At 46.0% G+C, this 12,302-nt stretch overlaps 2 protein-coding genes across 2 annotated transcripts in view; one reads left to right on the forward strand and one right to left on the reverse strand.

The window, feature by feature from the left end:
- Positions 1-10,915, forward strand: part of st3gal2 (ST3 beta-galactoside alpha-2,3-sialyltransferase 2) — a gene marked incomplete at its 5' end in the record, with an annotated part of 12,188 nt that extends 1,273 nt beyond the window's left edge. Inside the window, 6 exons of the mRNA XM_060061537.1 lie at positions 2,783-2,842; positions 3,933-4,066; positions 6,363-6,542; positions 7,352-7,397; positions 8,176-8,295; positions 8,403-10,915. Coding sequence (XP_059917520.1) covers positions 2,783-2,842; positions 3,933-4,066; positions 6,363-6,542; positions 7,352-7,397; positions 8,176-8,295; positions 8,403-8,576 — 714 coding nt within the window. The remainder of the gene's footprint in view (positions 1-2,782; positions 2,843-3,932; positions 4,067-6,362; positions 6,543-7,351; positions 7,398-8,175; positions 8,296-8,402) is intronic.
- Positions 1-12,302, reverse strand: part of aars1 (alanyl-tRNA synthetase 1) — a 40,034-nt gene that overhangs the window by 4,016 nt on the left and 23,716 nt on the right. The window lies entirely within an intron of this gene.

The following is a 12,302-nucleotide window of genomic DNA, read 5'->3' on the forward strand; positions in this document are numbered from 1 at the left end:
GAGAGAGAGAGAGAGAGGACAAGACGTACTCCAAGCACTTACTTAAATTATTCTTGGTAAAACAGTATGTGGGGGTGTGTAGGCGGGTACGTGCTTGCACTTATATTTGAATGTGACTGCTCAAATTGCTTTTCACACGTTGACCCACTGGTGTTTAACGCAACGCTCAAGGACACCTCGGCAGCGTGAGCCCGGAGGAGGTGGGGGATTGAGCGAGCAGACGTCCTATAGCTGGACATCTGCTCCGACTCTTTATAAAGGGAGGGAGGCGGGCGGGGGCTGGTAGACCGAGATGTGAGACTGGAAAAAAATGTAAAAGACTGGAGAGACGGAATGAAGAAAACATGCGCAGGGACCTTAAGAGGAACAGATGATGACAGATTTTGGGAATCATGAAGCGGAGCGGGTGGAAAGTAATGAAAAAGGGTCAAACGTGGCAGAGATGAGAGCTAGGGAACAGATTGGACAGAGGATGAATTAAAGGAGAGAAGCAGGCTTGAGGGGACGGTTGTAAACAGAGAGAAAGGAGGAGGGATGGACAGGGCGAGGGAATACAGCCCTGGAGACAGATGACTAGTTTAAAGGCCATGATTTACGGCATTAAACATACTGCTCTCTTAGGAGTGCTTTTATCTCAGATCAAACCAATATCTTCCCCCAGCTTCCCTTTAAAACCACATCTCCCTTCCTTTAGAGAATTTTGTTGCCGTCAGTTAAAAAATGAGGATATAACCCCTTGTAGAGTAAATGCCGACTCTGCAGTAGCCTTGAGTGAACGGTTATATAACTATCAACTGTTCGGCTCGGTTCCACTGCTTTCTACCTATTTATCCAGATGGTCCAACATGTTCTTCATGAAAAGTTTCAACAGGCTGGTTCTGCTGGCGGAAGAACATTCTGCGCTCGGGGCTCAGCATTTCGATGATCTGAACCTGATCATGAATGAATAATAATGAAGCACTGAGCAAAATGTTCTCTAGCTGTGTGTATAAAAGGTGAGCACACCCGGTTAAGCATTAGTTATTCTGGTGGCTGTGGGGAAATAATCCAGCGGAACTGAACGCGTGTGCCGGTTGATTCCTGCATGTACGCACGCAGTCTTCTTCAAATAAACACTTTCCTACGTGTTCTGGCGGGGGCTCAAATAGAACAGAGATTAGGGAGAGCATAGTGTGGATAGGACAAAAAATCTAGGAAAATTAAAATGAAACAAGGCCAAAAGCTTTGGGATTATCATATGCTTGAAACTGTCAACACAAACGCTTACACATTTGGTTGCCTTGCGTCGTTGTGTACACATCAGTAGGCACAGACAGGGTCGAGCCCTTACCACGGGTCCATCCTAACTTGGTCATTTTTTTCCATATATATATATATAGAATGTGTATTTATACACAGTGTCGGAGACATGTCTCAGTCGCTGCTGCTGTTGCTGCATTAAACATGCGTCCCCACACAGCAGCCACAGAGACTAGACCTGCAGTAGATAGAGCTGCAATATATACATTCCACACCCACACAAATTAACGTCCATTTTCTTTCATTATGACGGCGAGCGTGCATCAACCAGATGATAAACAATCAATTCTTTGTGGAGAGACAACCCCATATTGGATTTATAATGGAGGGAAAGCATCCTTATTCCATATGGAAACACATGTATCCATTGTTGTTTGATTGAGTGGGGCAGTGCTGTGTGGCAGATTTCCATGACAATGTCGCTGTGTGAATCATCATGTGGGTGACAATTGGAATGAGGTCGCTCAGTACTGGAAAAAACTGACTTGAACTAAATTGAAGGGAAAATGGAAGGGAAGTACGACGGGAATAATTATCAGTCCTATGCATGGTGAGGCCACATAGACATTAAAGATGTGTTCAGGTATTGAATACCATGCGTTACGTCACATTTAAGAGGATAGACCAATGGCTAAACCAACCAAACTGAACATAAACACTTCAGAAGCAAACTCCTTATGAGAGGGAAGCTGATAGTTAATGCAGATGAAAAACCGAATGTCTTATTGAGCTTAGAGAATGGAATGCTAAACCTGTACCCTGAAGTGCTTGTGCGCAGAAGGAAAGAGCAAAGTATTTTAACCTTCACAGCGTCTGCCGCAGCCACTGCCGCAGATGTTTGGTGTGAAAAGATGTTTTCACACCAAACATCTTTGACCCTCCCTACCTCTCTCATTTTATTCATCTTAAAGCCTCTCATCTTATTCTGTTCTTGTTCTTTTCCTTGTGAAAGCTGGGGGTCTTAATGGAGGTGATCTTTTTATATTTAGCTCTATTGATAGGGGTCTGAATAAGCCTTTCAGGGAATATAATACTTGGCTCGCAGTGATTTCTGACAGATGGGAAGAAAGCAAAGTAACATAATGTTCAGATTTCAAAAGCAAAAGCAAGTTCTAACACGATGATCAAATCATGACGGGATAATCAGATGTTAAAGATAATAAAAAAGATAAGTACGATTGGCTGGCATACAGTGGGTTGTTTTCATTTTAGTTTCTACATCTGTTTGGCCTTTTGGGAATTTAACCCTTTAACCCTTTAAGTAGAGTATAAAGTTTATTGCATTTATTTTCCCTTTTTTATGCCCACCGTTACTAGTTCCTCATCCTGTTTGTGCTCTATGTCCATCTGACCCCTCTGTTGGTTTAGGGTTAGGGCCTATGTGGGACCAGCCACTCACATGGCCTTTCCTCAGCCATAACAAACACATGTGGTCATGAAACCCATTGAACATTGAACCTTGCTTGTTTGTGTCTTTTTCTAGATGCTACAGCCCCAGTTTAAGCCCCACAGTATCCACCAGGTGCTACTGAGGTTGTTCCAGGTAATGTATCTTACTCCGGTGCCTCTCTCTTTAATTCAATGACTTAACTGGAATCCGCCCGCAATCAATGCCTTGACACACTCACGCCCTCGGTCAGTTTGATTCAAACAAAGCACTGTGCCGGCTCATTCATTAATATCTTTGAAACGATGGCAATATTTTCCTTTGTCTGGCAGTTCTTGATAAAGCAGTGTCAGGCTATTTACTGCAGAGACCGAGGATTAAATGTCTCGAATGGCTAGGCGAGATGAAGTTTCTGAAGAAAGGAGCATAATTATTATTCACATCTGCACTCATGGTGCCACTCTAGTAAAATACATTCTCTCATGCCGACTTTACAGACTGTCTGGCAGTGTGTTAATGCGAGCCAAATAGTTTTACAAAACCGTGAGTGCTTATACTTCTAGCATGAGTGGCCCCAGTGGGAGTTAAACCCCTGACAGTGTGAGTGCCGGCCTCTACCCGTTGAGTTGGTTAGTAATAGCCTACAATAACAATGAACACAGCTACTGTAGTAATCGTTGGGTCATCACAGTGTTCTTGCCCTGATGGCCGTGACCTCCCAAGGACATGTGCTCTGAACGCCTGGTCCTCCCCCTAGTGCCGGCTTAATGGAGTGACAAGTGTCCTCCAGGGTCAACCTCACGCACAGGGCCGTAATTGCGGTGATAAAGTGGCCAACCTGATTGGCTGCGGTCATTTGGTTTGTCGGATCATTGGCCTTCAACGAAGGCCTGGAACGGGATCCGCTCAACCCAGAACCCAGTCATTATCCTCTCAGGGAGGAATGCCTGGAACGGGATCCGCTCTGGGACTCTGAGTGGCGAGAGATACACTGAAGCATGTTTCAGAGGGAGCGATATGAGTTTCAGTGACATTGGTTTTAGCAGCAAGAGCAAAGAAAGAGGGACGGACTTCTGATATCTGTATCTGTTTCATGAATATTAGCCAATTCTTCGTCAAGAAACAATCCAGTCAAACTCAAACCCCACAACTGTTGTTCCACTGGTCGTGTTCCCATTATTCTCTCTGGTTCCTGTCCGTCTCTGAGCCCAGCGTCTAACGGGGGTGGGCGGGCCGTCCCCTGCAGGTGATCCCGGGACACTCTCCGTACTCCTGGTGGGACCAGCAGCGCTGCCTGCGCTGCGCCGTGGTGGGGAACTCTGGGAACCTCCGCGGGGCTGCGTACGGCGCCGCCATCGACGGACACAACCACATCATGAGGTGAGGCGGGGGCCGGGGGGCGGAGCCACAGAGGGGGGGTGCAAGGGGGGAGGGGGGGAGTGGAGCCGGGGCCGTGCTCAGACAATGGGGGGCAGTAGCTCAAGCAAAGAAGGAGGACCCCCCCCCCCCCCCCATCAATATGATCTTATACATTTATTATATTATTATTATATTTCGTAGCAGTAGTCAAACCTGCAACAATAAATTATGATTGTATATAAATATAGATATGAAAATGAGCCAAGGATGCCAGAGGGCCACTGTAGCCACGCCCCTGTGCAGTCTGGGTGGAATTATGTGTGCAGATATATTACTGTCTAACACTACTGTCTGCCTGAACATATGCTGCTGCAATTGCCGTTTCCGCATGACTCACTAATGGCACAGTGTCTCATAAATGTAAAAATAATTTCTGGATGAAAGCAGTTAACTGCTGTTTCAAACACAGTTGTCATGCTTCTAAGAAGCTGTACTTCATATTTGAGTGTGTTCAGCCAGATCACTGCAATTGTTTATGGTTGAGGTATGTCACAATGTGGACAGAACAGAGTGTTCATAGAGCCTGTTGACCTATATTGACTTTGGCCCGTGTTCGAGTGGAGGAGAGAGCAAGAAGGTTGCAATGTGGACAGTGAATTATAGATAAATTCACCTGAAAGCGTGTGTTAAGGTCCATATTAGATGGACAGACACAGACACACAGTCAAACACAGATGCACAGTGAACACAGACACAGACGCAAACAACAGTCATCCATGGTGTAATCAAACACAATTGTCATGCTTCTAAGAAGCTGTACTCGTTTAGATCGTTTAGATCAATGGATATTCAGATAATGTATTTATTGATGCATTTATTTTCATTCATTCACTCATTATCTATTTATTTTGGGTTTCATTCACCATTGTTGTTGATCCAATAAGGAAGTCATTGTTGGCATGGACAATGGACGTTATGTTCATGCAGCTCAACCAGAGATTGTGTGTGTGTGTGTGTGTGTGTGTTTGTGTGTGGTGTGTGTGTGTGGTGTGTGGTGTGTGGTGTGTGGTGTGTGGTGTGTGTGTGTGTGTGTGTGTGTGTGTGTGTGTGTGGTGTGTGTGTGTGTGTGTGGTGTGTGTGTGTGGTGGGTGTGTGTGTGTGTGTGTGTGTGTGTGTGTGTGTGTGTCTGTGTGTGTGTGTGTGTGTGTGTGTCTGTGTGTCTGTGTGTGTGTGTGTGTGTGTGTGTGTGTGTGTCTGTGTCTGTGTGCTTACAATCAAGCATGCCTACATTCAGCCCACAGCTATCGGAGTCTGCAATCGACACATGCTATGCTCTGTGGTATAATCAAGAAGCTCTTGTCGTAACGCGTACGATGTCCAATTATGCGAGGCGCACATCATGTTCATTGAGGATTTCGCACATGAAGTATCAACAGTTAAAGGCACATGGAATGATCTATATAATTTGCAAAAGCCATGCAATTACTTAACTATAGACCAGCTATGGAAACCAATTGCTTTCCCTACTCCCTGTGGCGTCCAAGTCACACATCTGCAGTGTTTTCCCCTTTTCCACCGACAAATAATCTGTTCGAAATTCATCAAACGAAGAATTAGCACACTAATCAAATGAGTTTCCACTTTTCGGGGGGAAGGGAATCACTATAATAAAGGGTTGATGTGGGGATGGTGTTGTTGTGGGAATTAAAAATAAGATAACCACCCCCATCGTTGGTTCCAAGTTGACGGCATGTTATTCAAATGAGGGAGATGAACGGGGAAAACAACTGAGGGATGAGGAGCAACAGATAGAGAGTACTGTGCTAATTAGGAGAGCAGGCAGCCATGGGCCCTAACGACTACGTGCATATTTGTGTTCAGTTCGCATTCACTGGCATCACCATCGATACAACTCTTTGAAAAGCGATGGTATTCAGTACACCAGCTTACCATGGCACTAAGTGGGATTCCAGAAGTCATTATTGTTGGAAGAACAATAAAAATAGGGCATATTTTTGCGGGCGCTTCTCATGTTACTCAGGGACATTTGTTGGAACCGTGTTCTATCTGCTCCTTACCAAGGTGGTTTACTCGTTAGTTGCTCCACATGCTGGGCCATCATGACAACACGCTAGCTCAATGTTTAGTCTGCGTTCCACTCTAAAAATAAGTATGCTAGACGGAAATATGTATAACGTCATGTTCTTTTCACGCCCTCTACACCACTACACCCCATGGCCATACTGGATACACGTGCCATGCTATTTAATTTAGACCTATTTCCACAACATCCTTCCTCCGTCTGTCCGTCCCTCAGAATAAACCTGGCTCCCACCGTGGGCTACGAGGAGGACGCGGGAAGCCGGACCACCCACCACTTCATGTACCCCGAGAGTGCCAAGAACCTGGCCGCCAACGTCAGCTTCGTCCTGGTCCCCTTCAAGACCCTGGACCTGCTCTGGATCACCAGCGCCCTCTCCACAGGCCACATACGATTGTGAGGGGACGATGCAGAAAACACACACACATGGACACACACACACACACACGTACATGCATGCAGACGCACGCATGAAGACAAACACACCCACAGCCTCACACGCACAGACTTGCATACACACGCGTGCAGACACACAAACTCACACATATAGACATAAAGACGCACACACAGATATGCAGACACACACGCACAATACACACACATCTACACACAGACATGCTGTCACAAAAACAGACATGCAGACACACACACAGTCAGATAGACATTCAGACACAAACCCATGCCGACACACACTCTCACAGACATGAGGCTCACACACACATACGCACGCATGCCAAACTCCCAGATCCTTAACGTTTATATGAACGCATACTGTGCAAACAGGAACAGAAGCCTCACAGCACTGAACAAAATGCACAACGATGGCTGCACACAATAGATCTGCCATGTGGCACAACACTGAATGCACTCAAGCACTTGGAACAGGATCACAGTAAATTAATGTAGAGCAAGGACCCAGAATGAGACAAAGGGAGCATGTTGCTGCTGATGCACACAAGACCAATACACAGGTACTGGCCTGGTTCTGTTCCGTCTCTAGTTATGAGCCTGCAGGAATCACAGGACTGGAATAGTCTGGCATATAATATCATATTAACAACTACAGAATCCATCATGAATACAATAACCCACTGTCCAATCCCCATCTTAATCATCAGTCTTCCCTTCCTCTCTCTCCCTACTTTGCCGTTTCTCTTTTCTAATATTTTTATCCTTTTCTCGCTGTCTTTCTTGCCGGCTCCCAGTACGTATGCTCCAGTCAAGCAGTTCCTCAGAGTGGACAAAGACAAGGTATGTGACATCAATGTTTAACGTCATCACTATTGCTATACACACACACACACACACACACACACACACACACACACACACACACACACACACACACACACACACACACACACACACACACACACACACACACACACACACACACACACACACACACACAGAAACCAAAACCTGCCCATATGGCTACATACATATATGTACATTCATCCTAATATCCCGGCATCAAACTCACAACACTTTGGATTATGAGGGATCACCGCTTGCCTTTAATCATCCTCTGCTCTTATTTTAATCCATGAAATATTAATAAACCCCAAACTTAATCCCAACAACTCAAGAATGTCTGGGGAGCATCTCTTATTGGGCCAACATGGCACATTGTGAATGTTTTTAATAAAGCCCATTGAATATTTTCACATAAACTCAGCATCGCTTTTGGATTGAAATGCAAAAAGGAAAGCGCAGGAGGATCTTTAGCCGTCCTCCCCCCCTTCCCTTCTCCCCTCCTCCCCCTTCTCCCCCTCCTCTCCCTCCTCCCCCTCCTCTCCCTCCTCTCCCTCCTCCCCCTCCTCCCCCTCCTCTCCCTCCTCTCCCTCCTCCCCCTCCTCCCCCTCCTCCCCTCCTCTCCCTCCTCCCCCTCCTCCCCCTCCTCCCCTCCTCCCCTCCTCCCCCTCCTCTCCCTCCTCCCCTCCTCCCCTCCTCCCCTTTCCCTGCTCAACACTTAATCCCTGAGGATCTGACGCATTCCCCCCCGGTGTGGTCCTTGTCCGCCCCTCAGGTGCAGATCTTCAACCCGGCCTTCTTTAAGTACATCCACGACCGCTGGACCAAACACCACGGCCGCTACCCGTCCACCGGCCTGCTGGTGCTCTTCTTCGCCCTGCACGTCTGTGACGAGGTCAGCAGCCTTCGCTCTTATCCTCACCCACTGTCTCACCTTCCTCTCTCTGCTCAACGAGGTCACTCTGAAATCCCTAACCCATCCCTTCCCCCCCCCGCCTCCAGGTGAACGTGTTTGGCTTCGGGGCCGACAGTCGCGGTAACTGGCACCACTACTGGGAGCAGAACCGCTACTCTGGGGAGTTCCGCAAGACGGGGGTTCACGACGCCGACTACGAGGCGCAGATCATCCAGCGGCTGGCCAAGACCGGCAAGATAACAGTTTACCCCGGGAAGTAGAGGAGGAGGCACCGGACACGTGGTTATCGGTGGCCGCACAACCCAAAACAGCGGGGGGGGGGGGGGGGGGGGTCGTGAACGTATCTCCTAACCCACAGAATGTGGTGGGAGTGTGAACTACCAGTGAGTCACCGGGTTTAAATTCTGAAGTTGGAACTTCTCAACAACTATTCGGAGCTTTGGACTAATCCCCACTAATAGTTGAACAAGTTGTTTATGCCAAAGGACAAAGGGAAAGTGGTTTCAGGAATTATTACAAAACACAGTGAGTGTCCTGACTCCAGAGGAACCAGCGAGTTTGGACTTCCTGCCCCCTGGTGGGGTCATTTTACCACATGAATCACACCAAGAACGGCACCATCAGTCGGCTCTTTCAGAGGAAACACCGCGGAAGAATTGAAAGTGAGAAGGACCCAAGCGATGTGAAAGTGAGGACCCACTGTTTGCTGCAGAGCCAATACCGCGGTACTTGCGTCTTGGCCCTGCCTCACCCTCACTTATATTTAAGGCCTCCCTCAGAGACCTCTTAAATGGGCACACGTTGGCCGTGGGACTGTGGAAGCAACCACAACCCAAACCCTTTGATATACGACAGATTGGGGACCTCGTGGAGCTCGCTGACGAACAGACTTTTAATTCAGAAGGCTGATGAGCAGCTGTGCCCTGCCCATCACAATCTAATCATCTGGGGGGACGGGGGACGACGACGACACATCACACTGTCCATTATGGGGAGCCTGCTCAGTTTGAGCTCCAGGATGGATGTTTGTGGACACATTGTTTTGGGTTCAGTGTGTCCGGGTGTTCAATGGCTCTGGTTACCACTAACCCGCACACAATTTTAAGACTCTCAGTGAGTTATATCTGTGGTGCATCTTTTTGAGTGTACTGATGACATTATGTTTATTCTGGGACTTTGTTGTTGTTTAGACAGACACACACACACACACACACAGACACACACACACACACACACACACACACACACACACACACACACACACACACACACACACACACACACACACACACACACACACACACACACACACACACACAACAAACTGATTATCTGTATTCCTCTCTGGCGAGTTTCTGTGAGGGATTTGTCTTTTAAGTTGTAGAAGGTGCTGCTTAAGATAAGATACAGCAGACCCACGGCTTTGTAGAGTGAGTCTCTCTTTCTCTGTTTCTTTATTTTCTTGTCTGCCTTCCACCTCCAACACACATTGAACTGAGCTGGTCAGGGGGGCCATCTATCGCCTTACACTCTGCCTCTTGACCCTGTTCTCATTGTAAAACTGCATTAGAGTTAGTTTCTTTATGTTCTTGTTAGCCATGGGCCAATGGATTTACCTTCTTCATTCATATATTTTCCCCTTTCTTTCCTTCAAAGCTTAGTCAAGTTGTGGTGTTTTAAAGGTTGTGCCGCTTATAAACACTGTAGTTGAGTTAACTGTGGATAAATACAAGACACAACAGTACTACTTCTGATATGATTTTACAGCTGATACAGCTTCAGACATGCCTTACAGGGTTAAGTTCCCTTTTTTTTTTAACAAACATTGGAATGTGCAGGTTTGGCTAATTAATTTCCTCCACACCCGATTTTGATGGTTTCAAAGACTAGTATGTACTAACCTTTGAATGAATCAGCTAGCTCAATCAAACTATGGCACGGCTTACTTACTGGATGGCATTAATCAAGTATACAGCTACTGGAAAGGAAATGGCGAGATACAAAGACACACAAGGAAACTTTGTCTATCCAGCAATTTAGCATGAAAAGGTATCTGTCTGTGACGGCAATAAATGCAGTAAAGTTCTGTGCCTCCCATGTGATCAGCAGATATAAAATATTGTGTTATCATTTGATAGTATTGTATAACCATACCTTCAGTCTCCTGGGTGACCAATGTTTTACTACACATCATTTTGATGGACGTGTTTTTGAAATGATGCATAATGGTGTTCTTCTATAAGATGCTCTCTGTTGGGCTAGGCTCATTTTACAGTTCAGTCGGTTTAAGTGTGACTTGACTGAACACACACACACACACACACACACACACACACACACACACACACACACACACACACACACACACACACACACACACACACGTACACGGACATGCGTACACACACACACACACACACACACACACACACACTATTTACTATTCATGAGTAAATAGCACACCAAATATTCATGCTTTTGTGCCTTTTCCTGTCTGTGGCCATCGCCTCCAGATACTTTTCTTTCTGTAATTGCAGACCACATAACCCACACACACACACACACACACACACACACACACACGCACACACACACACACCTCAGCCTGGCTGTGAGCTGTGCCTTTGAGCTGTACACAAATGTACAACACCGTAAACACACACAGACCCACACATGCATTGATGTATATGAAACACTGCCTTTTCCTGGCGTTATTGCCTGCAGGTTCAATTCCCATCTTCACGCTATGTAAATGTTGCTTATTTTCAACTGTAGACTCGAGATGTGAAGCAGTCCATCTGGAACTTGTTTGACATTATTAAGACTTTAGATGTTTTTTATGCATTTTCCTCTTTTTTATTGTTTTGATGGAAAACGTACAATCATTCTTGCAGGTATTAGCTTGTAGGTACCATCTTCTTGGCTTGTTCTTGCAGGTTAGTCCTTGCAGAAACATCATGTACCACATTCCTCACATTTTATTCAGTCTCTGGTGTTCATGGCGGGAACTGGACAGGCCATTCAAAGGTATATTTTCTAACCGTCGATTTGCGTAAGGCTGAGCTCTGTCGACTGGGCGGCAGCAGATCCAGTGTGGGAGAGAACGAGGTGATTACAATATGTATTTTAATGGTGAAACAACACACTGGTACAATGCTGACACTGCACATTCTTAAGTAATTTATCATCAGCAGTGGCTCATTGTCCCACTGTTAGGCCTATTACTCATGGTCCCCCCCTTCCTGACCTCCTAACCCCGGGGAATTGCTTTTAAAACGTTAAAACAGGAATTGCTTTTTAAAAAGTTTCTCAAATGTGTTTTTTTTGTTGACTTTTGGTGTTAGTTTGGAAAACTTAACAGCATACGGTAGTGGGGGGAAAAATTGGGTCTAAAAAATCACGGCACTTTTTTTGTATTATTCCTGAATAGTCTGCCAGATGTTCGAGCAACACAGATTGTGATTTGAGGAGATATTTAGATCATTTTACACCGGCAGGCGAGGGAGTCCGTTGTGATGTTGAGATGACAGTAAGAGATAGATTATGGCAACAAGATAAGTTACCCCGGCTGCCGCTTCTAACCAACAGCGCACAAAACAAAGAAAAGAACAGATTGCTCCCAATCGTACCCGATCAGAAGAAGTGATTATGTGTACTTTAAGTGTTTAAGAGTACGATGTACTGTTCTGTCTGTGGGCATATACAGATGGAGCTAACACTATATTTTTAGCCTTTTCTTTTTTTTTATCAAAACAAGACAAAAGGCTGAACATCTGATGCTCTTTGGCCTGGTACTATCAGCCAGTGTCCCCAAAAGATAGACAGAGCATACTTTGTTTCCGTGGTGCTCATAGAACCGTGCTCAAAAACACCTGCTACAGGGTCTGTCAGGTCTGCCCAAAGGTTGAGCTATTTGGGACCCAAGTTGTTTCATTCACCAAGTCAATTCTTAGAGAAATTGCAATATATTCGCAAGCCACTAAGAC

This window comes from Gadus macrocephalus, chromosome 9, assembly GCF_031168955.1.
Source record: "Gadus macrocephalus chromosome 9, ASM3116895v1".
Lineage (NCBI taxonomy): Eukaryota > Metazoa > Chordata > Actinopteri > Gadiformes > Gadidae > Gadus > Gadus macrocephalus.